The sequence below is a fragment of the Melitaea cinxia genome, chromosome 11 (assembly GCF_905220565.1).
Source record: "Melitaea cinxia chromosome 11, ilMelCinx1.1, whole genome shotgun sequence".
Lineage (NCBI taxonomy): Eukaryota > Metazoa > Arthropoda > Insecta > Lepidoptera > Nymphalidae > Melitaea > Melitaea cinxia.
The window spans coordinates 12,096,972-12,112,053 of NC_059404.1; the positions used below are offsets into that span (position 1 = coordinate 12,096,972).

Sequence of the window (15,082 nt, forward strand, 5' to 3'; positions counted from 1 at the left end):
GTCGCGATCTGTGCGTTATTTGAACCTTCCCGTTATCTTTTGCATTATTGGAAATCACCAAGAATCACCACGATTTTAACAGTGATTATATGCTAGACATTATTAACATTTATAAATGGGGTCTAGAAAGAAAATAGAATTTCGAAAACTTAGACAGATTTGATGACAATGAATTCCATTTTTGGACATTTTTAACAAAATATCAATTTAAAAACATTTTAGATCAAACACCATCTTTAAGAGTAAGATCACAAAAACCTGCTACAGTTTTGGGCATATATCTTGCAAAAATAAGGACTGGAGAACCAAATGAGCGATTGGCAACATTGTTTAAAATATCTAGAAGAACTTTGGAGAAAAAACTTAGATTAGCGAGACAATGTCTGACGGAAGACTTCGTCCCTCTTCATATTTGATAAACCACAACCTCTTAAGTTTGTCATTTCAACCGCTATACCAAGCTAGTCGTCAAATAACACAAAATATATCTACATACAGTACTAAACATTTACATAGTGTACAAAACATTTAAATAATACGATCACCATAACTGAATTATAAATGTAATATTTCGATATTCCCATACGCCACAATAATGCCTCTTTGCTAAGCAAAACTATAGGTTAATAGCTTTCAATTAAAATATGTTTCAGCTTTGTCCGCCGTGGGGTATTTTTCCATAGTAAAGGGCCTGTTAGCGCCGAGCTGTGCACATTATTCACAGCTCACAGCGCGCTCCACGCGTCGCGCTGCGCAGTGCCCTGCGCGGTGCGGCTTACGTCATGCGGGGCGGGGAACCGCGCCGGTGACGCTCGCGCCCCGCGGATCTCCGCAGTCGCCCGAGAACAACCAAGACGGCAGGACGCTATCACTTAGTCGAGACTCAAGATCGCAGAGCGAGAAGACGCCGCGGCGTGCTCCGATCGAAGACAATTATAATAATAATATATTATATTTAAAACAAAGGACTCCAGACTTATTTCCCGCATCCCCGCTCGTACATTTCTGGTCCTTGAGCTGGATGAAATCGAAGATGAAACGAAAAAGGATCGCGGCCACGTGTCTGGAAAATTCCACGAGGAAAGGAACTAGGAAGATGACCACACCTACACCACCGTCACATCAGGGAATTAGCGTAGACCTGAAGGAGTAGCGTTATTGTGAGTTCGTTCCAATTTTATTCCTATTCCATCAACTTCTGGATCTTTATATGTCCATGCATACATGCATCCATGCGTGATTTATAATTCATTTTTAAAACAATATTATTTTTCATTATTACATTTTTCTTATAACATTATAAACATTACATACGTGTACATTAACGTATCTACTTGTAATAATTACTTGTCCCGATCATTTAGGTACCTATTCTCAGATTCATATAAGAATTTAAACAGCCATTTTGTGCAAGTGCAGTGTTCATAGTATTAATTTAACATCAAATTCATCTTTTTTTTTCTTAGATAAAAAGCACGCGGTCGGGCGTGGCGGGGCGGCGGCTCGCTGGCGCTCGGCTTGGCTTAAGCTACCGCGTGTCGCTTACAACGTGCACGTGCTTGTTTTAAGTTGCCTGCACACGCTTTTGCAAATCTTCAGCTAATTTAAGTATTGCACATTTGCTTTTATACCCTTAACCAAATTATTGCTGATTCTGTGTGTATTTATAATTTATTTATTTAATTAATTAGGTATCTATTCGCTGACACGGGCGCCATTTTGTTAAGCATAGCTTTGCTTAATACTAACATAATTTATAGCCTACATTATTGTCGCTTTTTTTTGCATTATTATAAGTTTATTATTAGTTACAAATGGATATTAAGATCCTTATTAAAAAAAGAGCTTCCTTTAAAGCCAAGTTGACTCAATTTAAAAACTATTTAAGCGGATTAGAGAATTTAAAGAAATTAAGCACGATTCAACATAATGAGCTCACTGTTAGATTAGATAAAATTCTAGAACTTTATGTAGAATTTGATAACGTTCAGTCTGAAATAGAAGTTAATTGTGACATTCCAGAGGATCAGTTTGGTGAGCGTGAATTGTACGAGGCTCAATACTTCGGCTCTATCGCGCTTGCTAAAGAATTGCTGGTACGTGGTGACAACTCTGCGGGCACCGGGGACTGCTTCAACTCAGTCACAGGTTCTTGTAGGGCACACGAATCAGTCTCTCAGTTAAAATTACCTACAATTCATTTACCCACATTTACGGGGCAATATCGTGACTGGCTGGAATTTCATGACACATTTTGTTCACTCATACATAATGACAAATCTATGCCTAAAATTAACAAATTTCATTATTTGAGAGCAGCATTAAAAGATAGTGCCGCTGTGATTATACGTTCTCTTGAGTTTTCATCTGATAATTATGAAGTAGCATGGGATTTACTTTGTGATCGTTTTAGTAATAAAAGACTGTTAGTTAATAATCATATTCTGGCGTTATTTAATATCGAACCATTGGTTAAGGAATCTGCTAAGTCTTTACGTCATCTTATTGACATGGTGAACAAAAACTTAAGAGCTTTAAATTCATTGGGTCTACAGACTGAACACTGGGACATGCTCATTATACATATTATTTCAAATAAATTAGATTCAGTAACTAATCGTGAGTGGGAGACACACTCACAAACAACACAAAATACCACTCGTGAATCCAATGGGCGTTTTGTCGTTACTATTCCATTAAAGGAAAATCCTAATAAATTAGGTGGTTCTTATGAACAAGCTCTCACTAGATTTTTGTCTTTAGAACGCAGATTTCATAGAGATCCATTGTTCAAAGAACAATACTGTAACTTTATGAATGAATACATTGCTTTAGGTCACATAAGTGAAAACATTAGCCCTAAAAATGACACACCTCATTACATATTACCACACCATGGGGTTCTTCGCGAGACTAGTTTGTCGACTAAATTACGTGTTGTTTTCGATGCCTCTGCGGTCACGACAACAGGTATATCATTCAATAATATTCAGATGGTTGGTCCGACTGTGCAGGATGACCTGATTAGTATTCTCATTAGAATGCGTCAACACAAGTTTGTCGCGACTGCGGACGTTAAAAAAATGTATAGAGCTATAAAGGTTACCGAAAATCAATGTTCATTGCAGCAGGTTTTATGGAGATGTGAGCCTCATGAAGAACTCAAAGTATACAAACTTAAAACTGTCACATATGGAACAGCGTCAGCCCCTTATCTTGCGACTAGATGTTTAAAACAGTTAGGATTGGAATGTTCTAGTAGGGTTGTTTCTGAAGTAATTCAGCACGACTTTTACGTCGACGATTTAATCACTGGGGGGTCCACTGAGGCTGAATTAGTAGAGATTTGTAAGGGTGTTATTAGTCAGTTAAAGAAGGGTCAATTTTATTTACGAAAGTGGTATTCCAATCAACCACAAATTCTTGACAAGGTTATTGATGGAAACAGTAGTGATGGTTTACTTAATTTGAGTAACAATGAATATTCAAAAACATTAGGATTACTATGGTCTTGTAAAGAAGATAAATTATTATTTGCTGTGAACATTAAGTTAAGTACACCAATTACAAAACGAATTATATTATGCATTGTGTCACAAATTTTTGACCCATTAGGTTTAGTTAATCCATGTTTACTTGCAGCAAAGTTAATTTTACAAAAATTATGGTCAACTAAAATTACATGGGATGAAGTAGTTCCTGCTGATACTCAGATTATTTGGAATAAATTTATTGATTCACTTCTTTATTTAAATAATATAAAAAATCCAAGACATGTTATTTGTACCAACCCTTTAAAAATTGAGCTTCATACATTTAGTGATGCATCAATACATGCTTATTCAGCTTGTGTCTATATTAAGTCAGTGTCTGTCAACAATGATGTTTCAGTACACTTGGTCACAGCAAAGAGTCGTGTGGCTCCTATAAAGCCAACAACAGTACCACGGCTAGAACTATGTGGCGCGTTACTTGCCGCTAGACTAGCAGAAAAGGTAGTTTCTTCTCTTAGATTGCATATTAATAGCTATACATATTGGTGTGATTCAACTATTGTTTTAGGATGGATAAAATCCCCAAATAATCATTTACTTAAGCCATTTGTTTTTAACAGAATTCAGGAGATTCTTGATAGAACTCAGCCATTAATGTGGCGGTATGTGCCTACCATTATGAACCCAGCTGATGTAGGTTCACGAGGTGCAGATGCTAAGCAATTAAATAATTCTAGTTTATGGTGGTCAGGTCCACCCTTTCTCAGGTTTGAAAGTTCTGAGTGGCCTGTTCAACCCAATCATATTAATGACAAGGACTTGCCCGAATTTAAAGTACAATGTCACATAGTAAGTGAAAGAAATGATCACTTTACTTATTATTCAAATTTTATAAAGAGATTTTCTAATTTTAATAAGTTACAGCGAGTTATAGCTTATGTTCATCGTTTCATTCATAATATTTGTCGTCGTAAGTCTGCTAAGCGTACTGGTCATTTAAAATTACAAGAATTAAATTCGGCATTAATATCTTTATGTAGATTTGCACAACGTGAAATGTATCATAGAGAATATAACTTACTAAAAAATGGTAAACAGTTACCCATTAAGAATTCATTAAGTAGTTTAAGTCCATTTTTTAATATAAAACAAGATTTATTACGTGTTGGAGGCAGATTATTAAATTCATTTTATGATTATGACATAAAACATCCCATATTACTTCACTCATCCCATCACATTACAAATCTTATCTTCATTCATTATCATATATTATTAAAGCATGCAGGCCCACAATTATTATTAGCAACTATAAGACATAAATTTTGGGTTGTTGGTGGTAGGAATCTTGCGCGAAAGGTTGTACATAATTGTGTTAAATGTTGTAGATTTTCAGGAAAAACTATACAACCAATCATGGGGAATTTGCCACCACAACGAATACATTCTGATTATCCATTTTTAAACACGGCTGTGGATTATGCAGGGCCAGTCATGATATTGAATCGTAAGGGCAGAGGTAGCCAATTAATTAAGTCATACATATGCATATTTGTCTGTTTAGCCATTAAAGCAGTCCACATTGAACTTGTAACTGATTTGAGTAGTGAAACCTTTCTGTCCGCTTTACATAGGTTCATAGCCCGCAGAGGAAAACCAGCCAGCATCTACTCTGATAATGGTAGATGTTTTGTAGGTGCATCCAAAGAATTAGCTAAATTTTTAAGAGAAAATTCACACACAATCAGTGATAGGGTATCGGATATGGCAATCGAGTTTAAATTTTCACCGGCTTATAGTCCTCATTTCAACGGACTTGCTGAAGGTTCAGTAAAGGCAGTAAAATTCCACTTAAAACGGGTTTTATCATTAGCTAATTTAACATATGAGGAAATGAACACGGTGCTCGTACAGATTGAGGCTATCTTAAATTCCAGGCCCCTCGCCCCAATGTCTTCAGATCCTTCCGATCTAATCGCTATCACTCCCTCTCACTTTCTAATTGGACGAACTCCACTACTTCCTTCGTCTGAGGTCAATAATGATGATGACGCTGCAAGAATACATTCATTATCTCGCTACATGAGAATTCAAACTCTGAAGGGTCACTTCTGGAAACGATATAAATCAGAATACATTGCAGAACTCCAAAAAAGGCAAAAATGGCGCAGACAAGGAGAGCAGCTGCGTCTTGGAGAAATGGTGCTGGTCAAAGATGATCAGGCGCCTCCTACTAGATGGGTGCTGGGCCGAGTAACGCGCCTGTACCCTGGTACCGACGGCGTGTCACGGGTCGCCGACGTACTCACTACGTCAGGCACGATACGTCGAGCCTATAACAAACTGTGTCCGCTTCCTGTTATAGCAGACCAGTCCACTACAAATGCTGCTGCTGCTGCTGTGGAGGCGGCAGGATGTTAGCGCCGAGCTGTGCACATTAGTCACAGCTCACAGCGCGCTCCACGCGTCGCGCTGCGCAGTGCCCTGCGCGGTGCGGCTTACGTCATGCGGGGCGGGGAACCGCGCCGGCGACGCTCGCGCCCCGCGGATCTCCGCAGTCGCCCGAGAACAACCAAGACGGCAGGACGCTATCACTTAGTCGAGACTCAAGATCGCAGAGCGAGAAGACGCCGCGGCGTGCTCCGATCGAAGACAATTATAATAATAATATATTATATTTAAAACAAAGGACTCCAGACTTATTTCCCGCATCCCCGCTCGTACAGGGCCCATTGTCATTTACTTATACTTACATATATAAATATAAGCGGGTGGAGGAATACGCTCCGGCAGGGAGATCAAACGGCCGGGGGTTAGGGCTGTAGGCTGAGAAACCGGCGGACAATCCTAGCCGAGTCAAGTAACACCGCCTTCTGCATCCTGGCTGCGAGCGAACCGTCCCGGATCCCCAGTTGCCTCAGATGGTGAGCGAGGCTAACCGGGATCAAACCGTTGGCAGATATTACGATAGGGATTATTTCAGCAGACCCCACACCCCACATGTCGACAATCTCGTGCGCCAGATCCAGATATTTACGTTTTTTCTCAGTCTCGGCTTTCACGAGGTTCTCGTCATGCGGAACGGTGATGTCCACTAAAAATACCCTCGACCGTGCCCTGTCCATCACCACGATATCAGGCTTGTTCGTCAGTATCGTCCTGTCTGTGGCGATAGGCAGGTCCCAGTAGAGCCGGACTCCGTCGCGTTCGAGTACTGGCACCGGTGAGTATTGGTAATAGGGCATCCTCTGTTCCAGGAGACCGTACATAAGAGCGAGCTCTTGGTGGAGAATCTTGGCCACTTGGTTGTGTTTGTGCAAGTACTCAGTATTAGCAAGCGCGGAACAACCCGAAAGCACATGCCTGAGTGACTCACCGGGATGACGACAGGCTCGACAGAAGTCGGGAGTGCCATCCTTCAGGACGTGCTTTCGGTAGTTGTTCGTCTTGACCACCTGATCTTGTATTGCACAGACAAAACCTTCGGTTTCCCCAAAGAGGTCGCCGAATCGCAGCCACTGCACGGAGGCCTTACGGTCCACGTGTGGTGCGTGAAGCGCCTTGTAGAACCGTCCATGCAGTTCCTTCTCCATCCATACGGTCTCCCGGTCAGAGGTGCTCAGTACGACCGGTTTCTGCCAGTTCTCTTTGGCCAAGGCTAGGGGGGTTAGTCCTTTGTCACACATTGAAACGTCACCATGCAAAGCGCTGTCCCGTCTCGTTTCAAAGTAGGCCCTGAGGCTGCACACCTCGCGGTTATGCATAGTCTTAGCGCTTAACATGCCTCGACCACCACACTTCCGCGGGATGTACAGTCTCATGACCGACGACTTAGGGTGGTGCATGCGATGGTGCGTCATAGTTGTGCGGACTCTTCTGTCCAGGGCGTCAAGTTCGGTCTGAGTCCATCTGAGTATGCCAAAGGTGTACAAGAGAGTGGGCATGACCCAAGCGTTATAGGCTCGGACCTTGTTGGCTCCAGACAAGTAGCTCCGAAGAACTTTTGTCAGCCGTCCAAAAAAAGATTTCACAAACTGCCTGTTTCATGTCCACTTCCCTCACCCCTATGCATTGTGACATACCCAGATACCGGTAAGATTCAGCTTCGGAAAGGGTCTTGAATGAAGTTAATTCGAGACTAAGCTGCGACGATTGAGTCACCTGACCCCTGTCCACATGCACGACATGCATGAGTGCTAATATACTCACTTGGAGAGGCACTCACGCTCTCCAAGGAGGCTGCGTAGGTGTTATGCAGCTTTTGTTGCCCTTAGTCGCCTTTTACGACAGCCTAGGCGTAGGAAGGGGTGGTCCTATTCTACTCTGCCGGGAACCACACGGCCATTTATTCTTATTATTATTATTGTTATTATTATTATTATTATTATTAGAGCGGTTGTTGTTGTATGGGTATTGGTTATATGAATAGGTAAATTTTACAGTTAGTCCAATTGCGAGCGTCCTGTGCGATATATAAGCAAGGAAGTAGTTAATAATTTTCATTAGAATTAATTTTACTATGTTAAAATAAAAATAATAATAACATACAAAACCATTATAAGTCATGGAAAAATAATGTACTAGTAAAAATAAGAGACCTTGAGTAAGACCTTGTTATTATACTATTGCTGCTTAAAAGCTTTATTTTTTACAAGGAAGTTCCATACAATATGCTGCTCCACGGTGGACTTACCGGATGAACTAATAACTGAATTGCAGGAGTTTATTCATTAATTCACTGATAAATCTCGCTTTTTAACATTACATTTCGTTAAATATAATATCGAATCTTACTTAGTATTATATTTCAAGTAATACACTTTATAATATAATTAGATAAGGCTTCCCCTAAGCTTTTAATCTGCTCCAAATCAACCAAAATCGTTAAGTATTTTGTTAAATCTTGATAACATTTTTAATCTGCGAATGTGTTCTTTCATCTTGTGTTTAAATATTATTATATCGAGATCATCGTGTGGACGGACTATGAGTATCAGTAAAAAACGGTAATAGTTTTGTACCTGACTAAACATAATTGAGTTTTCGTAGGCTAGACATGTATTTTGTGATTGGCTAGAAAATAATATACATCGTTTTATTTTTAATATTATTTAGAGTGTAATTTGGGATTTTGTAACGTGCGTAAGACGTAAGAAGAGATTAAGAAATATAAATATTCACTCAAAATCCACCTTAAGCGTAATTAATTACGTTATAGGTAAAAAAAAATATAAAAATAGTACCTATGGTTAATCCACTTTCTTGAATTAAAATTACCTAGAAAGCCCTTTTTATCCAACTACGTCAAAACCAGTAACTCACCTTGAGTTGTGTATTGCTCAGTAATTTACTCGACACGCTACGCAGAACTCGAGAACCCCTGTAGTTAACCGTAGTTATGACGGTAGCTACGTCCTGACAGTCTTCATCAAAAGGGTCTCTAGTCACCGTTCAGCCCTTGTAATTTAAGTCACGTCTATCAATTTCTTTCTCAATCAGTCTAACTTCCTTTTTTGAATTATTTTCACGTTTCTACGTTAAACTGTGATTATTAGTTCTTCCCATTTTTTCGGTTTCCTATTTTTGTAGACCAATTAAAACATTAACTCATTAGGTGAAAATTCACCACCACCCAACCAAAAGTATTGTTTGTTTAATGTTGTATCAAAAATACCAAGAATGAGCCTTAAAAATAGTAACAACTGAAATTATTTAGTCGCGGTAAATTAAATATACAATATTTGGCTATGTCAGTTGCCATATATTACGGTATATGGTGACGGTTACGGTTAACAATTATTGTAGTTTTAAAATATCACCTTTAAGGAAATTTCCTGCTCAAAATATGGAGCAGCCCGTAGTACCTCGACCTTACAGAAGATCAGTCAGTCAGTCAACTCAGCCTTTTGCAGTCCACTGCTGCGCATAGGCCTCCCCAAGTTCGCGTCAGACATCCCGGTTTTCCGCAATCCTCATCCAGCCTACACCGGCAATCTTACGTAGATCGTCGGGCTAACGGGCCGGAGGACGTCCCACACTGCGTTTGCCAAGACGCGGTCTCCACTCCAGGACCCGTCTGCTCCAACGGCCATCGGTCCTACGACACAGATGACCAGCCCACTGTCACTTTAACTAGCTAATTCATTGAGCTATGTCGGTTACTTTCGTTCTCTTGCGGATAGTCTCATTTCTAATCCTATCTTAGAGAGAAACCCCAAGCATAGCCCGTTTCATTGCACGTTGAGCGACTTTAAACTTGTGAACCAGTCCCTTTGTCAGTGTCTACGTCTCGGCTCACAGAAGATCACAGCTAAATAATATTGTTTTCGAGCAGTGTTTTGTTTCTGTAGGTGAGTAAGGTGATCAGAGCGCTTGCAATTGCTTCTGGTGTTGCAGACGTCTATAAGCTACGGTAAGCGCTTACTATCAGGTGAGCTGTACGCTTGTTTGCCGACCTAGTTATCTAAAAAAATGTTTTTATATGAATTTTCAATTTGTCAACAGTAAAACGTTTAATTTATTTACAAAATGCAGGTTTGAATGTCAAGAGGATAATTGTTGATATAAACCTTACTAACTACTTACTTACTTCTAAGCGTTATTAAATAAGTGCTGTAAAAGTATGTGTGTGTACACTACGAGTGTATTAAACGAAAGATTTATGTTATTCATTTAAAACACTAAAAAGCCAAACCTATACTTTTAATTAAATAAAAAAATCAAAAATGTCTTAAACGTCACAACACCAATATCATTCATTCCACGAGTGAAAGATTAAAACATTTGCAATTCATGAAGTCCGTCGGATATACGATTGAGGGCGACTATCGAGAGCGACCAGCGTGCTTGGATATATGAAAATCACGAACTATTTTGAACTGTTTCATGTCTGTAACATATTCAACGTTTCGGAAGCGATATATAAGCTGCGAAAAATAGTAATAGCAACATTAGGCTCTTAACTAGCGATTATTCGATTATAAGTTAAATGGTATAATAATGAAACAGGAAAAAATTAAATTGATAACGATGGTAAAATAACTTAGGATTGCTTGTTGCGGGTAAAAGTATTCTAGTTTAAAAATGGCCTCAATATGCGATAGCTCTTAACTATTTTCTTATTCACATTTGTTATTGCGAGGAAACATTTAAATTAATAAGGAAAAATTGAAACTTCTATTATGAGCATTACGACGTAAATGTCAAAAGGAGCGTTGAGACTTTATTCATTCACATTGTTGTTTCGTGAGCGTTGACACCCGTTGTTTCCCAACTTTACCACAACAATAGATTGATTTGGAATATAATAAATTATATAATAATTGATATTTTCAAAATATTACAAGTAAACGAAACTGGGGGATATCAAGAGTAACCAATAGGAAAAATTATAATTATAATAAAATAAATGACAAGGTGACAAAACACGCACAAGTGTAGCTCACGTACCTGGTCATAAATAAGGTTATAAAATTTCAAGGTCTGCTTTGTATAAGCTAAGCAATAATCTTTGATTTTAGTGCAGAGAAGCGCGTATTCAAGTCACGGTTAACATGTACGTCAATCGGCTCGGGTTCTTTAATATATTTTTTGTCATGTGTTTCAAGTGGCGTTGAGCCAATCCACAATGGAGCAGCGTGATGGATTAAGCAATGACTCCTTTTCTACATGGAGATGCCTATACCCAGCAGTGAGATGTTACAGGCTGAACTGTGTTAAGCGGCGTTATAAGCTCAACTTAAATCCTCCAAAAGATATTAACACTTAAGATAAATTTACTTTGTACGAAATTTTATTTCCTAAAATAATAAAAAATTATTTAGCTTAAGTTGCCAAGAAGATTAAATGTCACAATTTATGAGTTAGTACTCTGTACCGGCCAGATTGCACGAATCTTATAAGATATTTGAAATTTTCGCTGATGAAAATATTATAAGATAACTGAAATCGTTTTAATTCCTTTACAATTTAAGAAGTGGTAGATCAGATAACAATGGTTTTGCGTCAGTAATAATTAGTTTGGTTTTTGTTTACAAATCATCAGTAATTGTTTGAAAAATATCGCGAAAACTTTGGAAATGTAAATTGTATGAGATATTGTTTGATTAAAAAATCTAGATTCACTATATGATAAATCGTATTACTTGTAATTAACTTTTTTAAATCTGCAAATTGAATGCTTTAATCTGAACATTATTTTTAGTTACATGTCACTAATTTAAAATCTTTAGAAAAATGAAATTAATCTCGAGACAGAAATGTTAGTCGAGTCACGTAAAATACAGAAGTTACCGTTTCAACGTTCGAGTTGTAATTACTTGGAGGGATAACAAAACGAGAACGAGCGATGAAATGCAGTATCTCTGTAATAACGCTTGATCTAGTTTATTTTTACATTTGTGTGAGTTAATTAATTTGCTTATAACTAAATAGTCTTTGTTAATATAGACTATAAAAGAAGCTATGTTGCCAAATAATTACTATTTTAAAGGCTATGCTAAAGGCTCTTTTATATAACTTGGTCGGCAAACAAACGTACTACTCACTTGATGGTAAGCGATTACCGTAGCTTATAGACGTCTGCAACACCAGAAGCATCGCATGGGCGTTGCCCCGACCCTATCCCCAGTTCCCTCCAGGCGCTCTGATCACCTCACTTATCAACAGGAACACAACATTACTTGAAAACAATATTATTTAGCTGTGATCTTCTGTAAGGTCGAAGTAGTTGGACTGCTCCATATTTTGAGCAGAAAATTTCCTACTATGCCTTACCTTAGTCAAATTTATGATTAAATAACTTGGCCTATTTAAATGATTTTGCAATGTTTTGTAACTGTAATGAATATGTAAATATAAATACAATAAGTTATCTTAATTAACAAGCCTTATCGAGTGGTGTTCAATTTAACGTTTTTTGTACGTCACGTTCTCAGCACATTATTTTTTACTTCTGACCAATTATGAAATTTATTCCGTTAAGTTTTACAATAAATCATTTACTACTAATATTTTGTTTGCCACTAAGTCACAAAAGTCAACGTAATCAAAACCAAAGAATAGTTAGTAGAGACGTCCCATAGAGAACCGATCAAAATGTATGTAACAGCACTGGCTTGTGTCTGTTGCGGTGGCGGTTGCGGGCTCGATCCCCACACATGGCAAACGTTTGTATTGGCCATACAGATTTTTGCCGTTGTCTGGACGTTTGTGCTTGTATATTATGTATGAGTGTGAGGCGTTAAAAAAAAGTCGTTAATCATAAGCTAGTGTATTACATGTGCTTATTTCTGACTTTTCTGGTAGAATTTTTCCTCTTTACCTATAATTTGCATTTATCCAGCAAATTTTCCCTATTTTATAGTAAGAGCACTTTGAGAAGAACGTTTGCCATTGGGACCATTGTCCAAGGCGAGCATTTCTGATTTAGTTTTAATTGGATTATTTCTATTCAAGCCTTTTTGCGTCTTTTGTTAGGATTTTCAATCTATTTTTTTCATATTAATATGAACTTTGAATGTTTGGATTTCAATTAAGTTATATTATTTGTAATTGCATTATAGCCTACTCGTAATAGGAGATTTATTAAGACTGATTTTTTTTATATTTTCGGGAATAATAATAATGATTTAAATTTTTATTGAATTTTAATTAGGCGTTAACATTCTTTAAGATACAATCAAGGTACCAGATTAAGCACTAGCTATTCAAAAATACATTTAGATAGTTATTAAATATTGCACCTTTTTATTTTATTTTGTGAACTAAATTGCTTTGATGTTTCATACGACCGTGGTGATCGATAAATATTTATGTAAAATAATTTGTTTACATTCGTAAGTTTTTATTAAAATAAAGCTTCCCTGAGGATTACAAAACATAAAAGAATATATATTCATTGTCACGTCATACTAAAGTATGAAATAACTCTAATTTATTTTTGCTATGTTTAATTTTTATTTACAACTGCCCGGACAGACTTCGTTCTGGCAAAAGTTTATAGTAATTTTTTTTTTTTTAGTATTAAAACCTTTCCTATTAAGGCCCTTAAAGAACAAACAAAAAAATAAATTAGCCGAATCAGTCGAGCTATTCTCGAGTTATGCGCTTAGCAACATTCATTTTTATTTATATAAAGATGTTTATATATAATAGTATTAGGCGTAGTGATGTGTCAGCTTAGCTCGTAAGCTTCATACATAGTTCAGAAGTGTACAACTTAAAATACACATTATTTTGACTGAAAAAACCTCGTTTCAACTTCCTATAGATATTGAATGTGTAATATTTTAGTGACACCGACTTTTCAAATCGTGTATAACAATATGGATACATGTGAAGGATAGAAACTTTATTTTCTTTATATATATATTATACCTTGGTATCCGTCAACCTGCATTGGAGCAGCGTGGTGAATTAAGCTCTGATCCTTCTCCTACATGGGGAAAAAGACCTATGCCTAGCAGTGGAATATTACAGGCTAAAGCCTTTACCATTGCCATGCCCAAGCCTTACCTTGCAATGGATAAAATACATACAAATATAGAACCACATAAGTACGTACTTAATTAAAATATTTTACAGAACTTTTCTTGGTGTAAAAAGTTCCCTGTCAGGTCAGTAACCTGATAATTTTCCTGATAAGTTTCTTCTGATAAATTTCCATCATTGTTCAATTCCTATTTAACAATTAAAATACCATTCAATATTATGAACGCACTTATAAGGTTCCGTTCAACGACTATTTTACGTATCGAATGTTGCAAACGCTCTCCCTTTGTGTAACAATGTACCGAATTGACCAAATGTTATGAATGGAATACGCACTTGCGTCCACAAACAAATGGAGGTTACAAAGGCACCGGTCACTGAATTACTATTAAATGACACAGTATTTTCGTACAACTGCATTACTATATTATTACTGTAGTACTGTAATGTGGTATTTCTTACATAATAATTCGTTTGTGGATGTGAAATTACAAAAGCTTTGACTTTTGAATTATTTATTTAATTCTTTTTACTGATTGTTGATTTTGAATAATAATAACCCGCAAAAATTCTTAGTGCATTGAAAAAAAAATAAGGACTATTTTTTTATAAAGACAAAAATGAGTTTTGAAGTGAAACTTCTTTAGGCGCATGAGGGTATTTTTTTTATGCATGAAACGCAATAATAATAATGTGCAACGTTTTTTCGAACAACAGAACTACCTAGCGTGTACTATAGAAACTACAAAGGTTGTTACATTAATATCGATAGTATTACATTGCAAACTAACTAGATGGCGCTGGAACGGAAATCTACAGCTTTGATTTGTATAAATATAAACGAGACTTAAAAATTAATTTGCCAAAGAAGTTTCACTTCTGACACACTGTACTTTGTACGCACGCACTTTTTTTAAATTTTAATAGTTATATTTAGTGTTGTTATTTGAAAGCTTGTTTAGGTGATTCAAACAGCAAAATCTTGTCTCTGAGATGCGTAGTTAAAGCTTAGCCTTAGTGTGTAATTCACGTCGCCAGCCTTCACTTTAGTAAGACCTAAATATATTAGCACTGTATATAATACTGACTGTAACTGT

General features: G+C 37.2%; 1 protein-coding gene across 1 annotated transcript; it reads left to right on the plus strand.

Annotated features, from left to right (window-relative positions):
- Positions 1 to 1,747: 1,747 nt before the first annotated feature.
- On the plus strand, positions 1,748 to 6,182 carry LOC123657619. Its single transcript, XM_045593141.1, has one exon. It carries the CDS (start codon positions 1,815 to 1,817, stop codon positions 5,913 to 5,915), a length of 4,101 nt encoding a protein of 1,366 aa, XP_045449097.1. The 5' UTR covers positions 1,748 to 1,814; the 3' UTR covers positions 5,916 to 6,182.
- Positions 6,183 to 15,082: the final 8,900 nt, after the last annotated feature.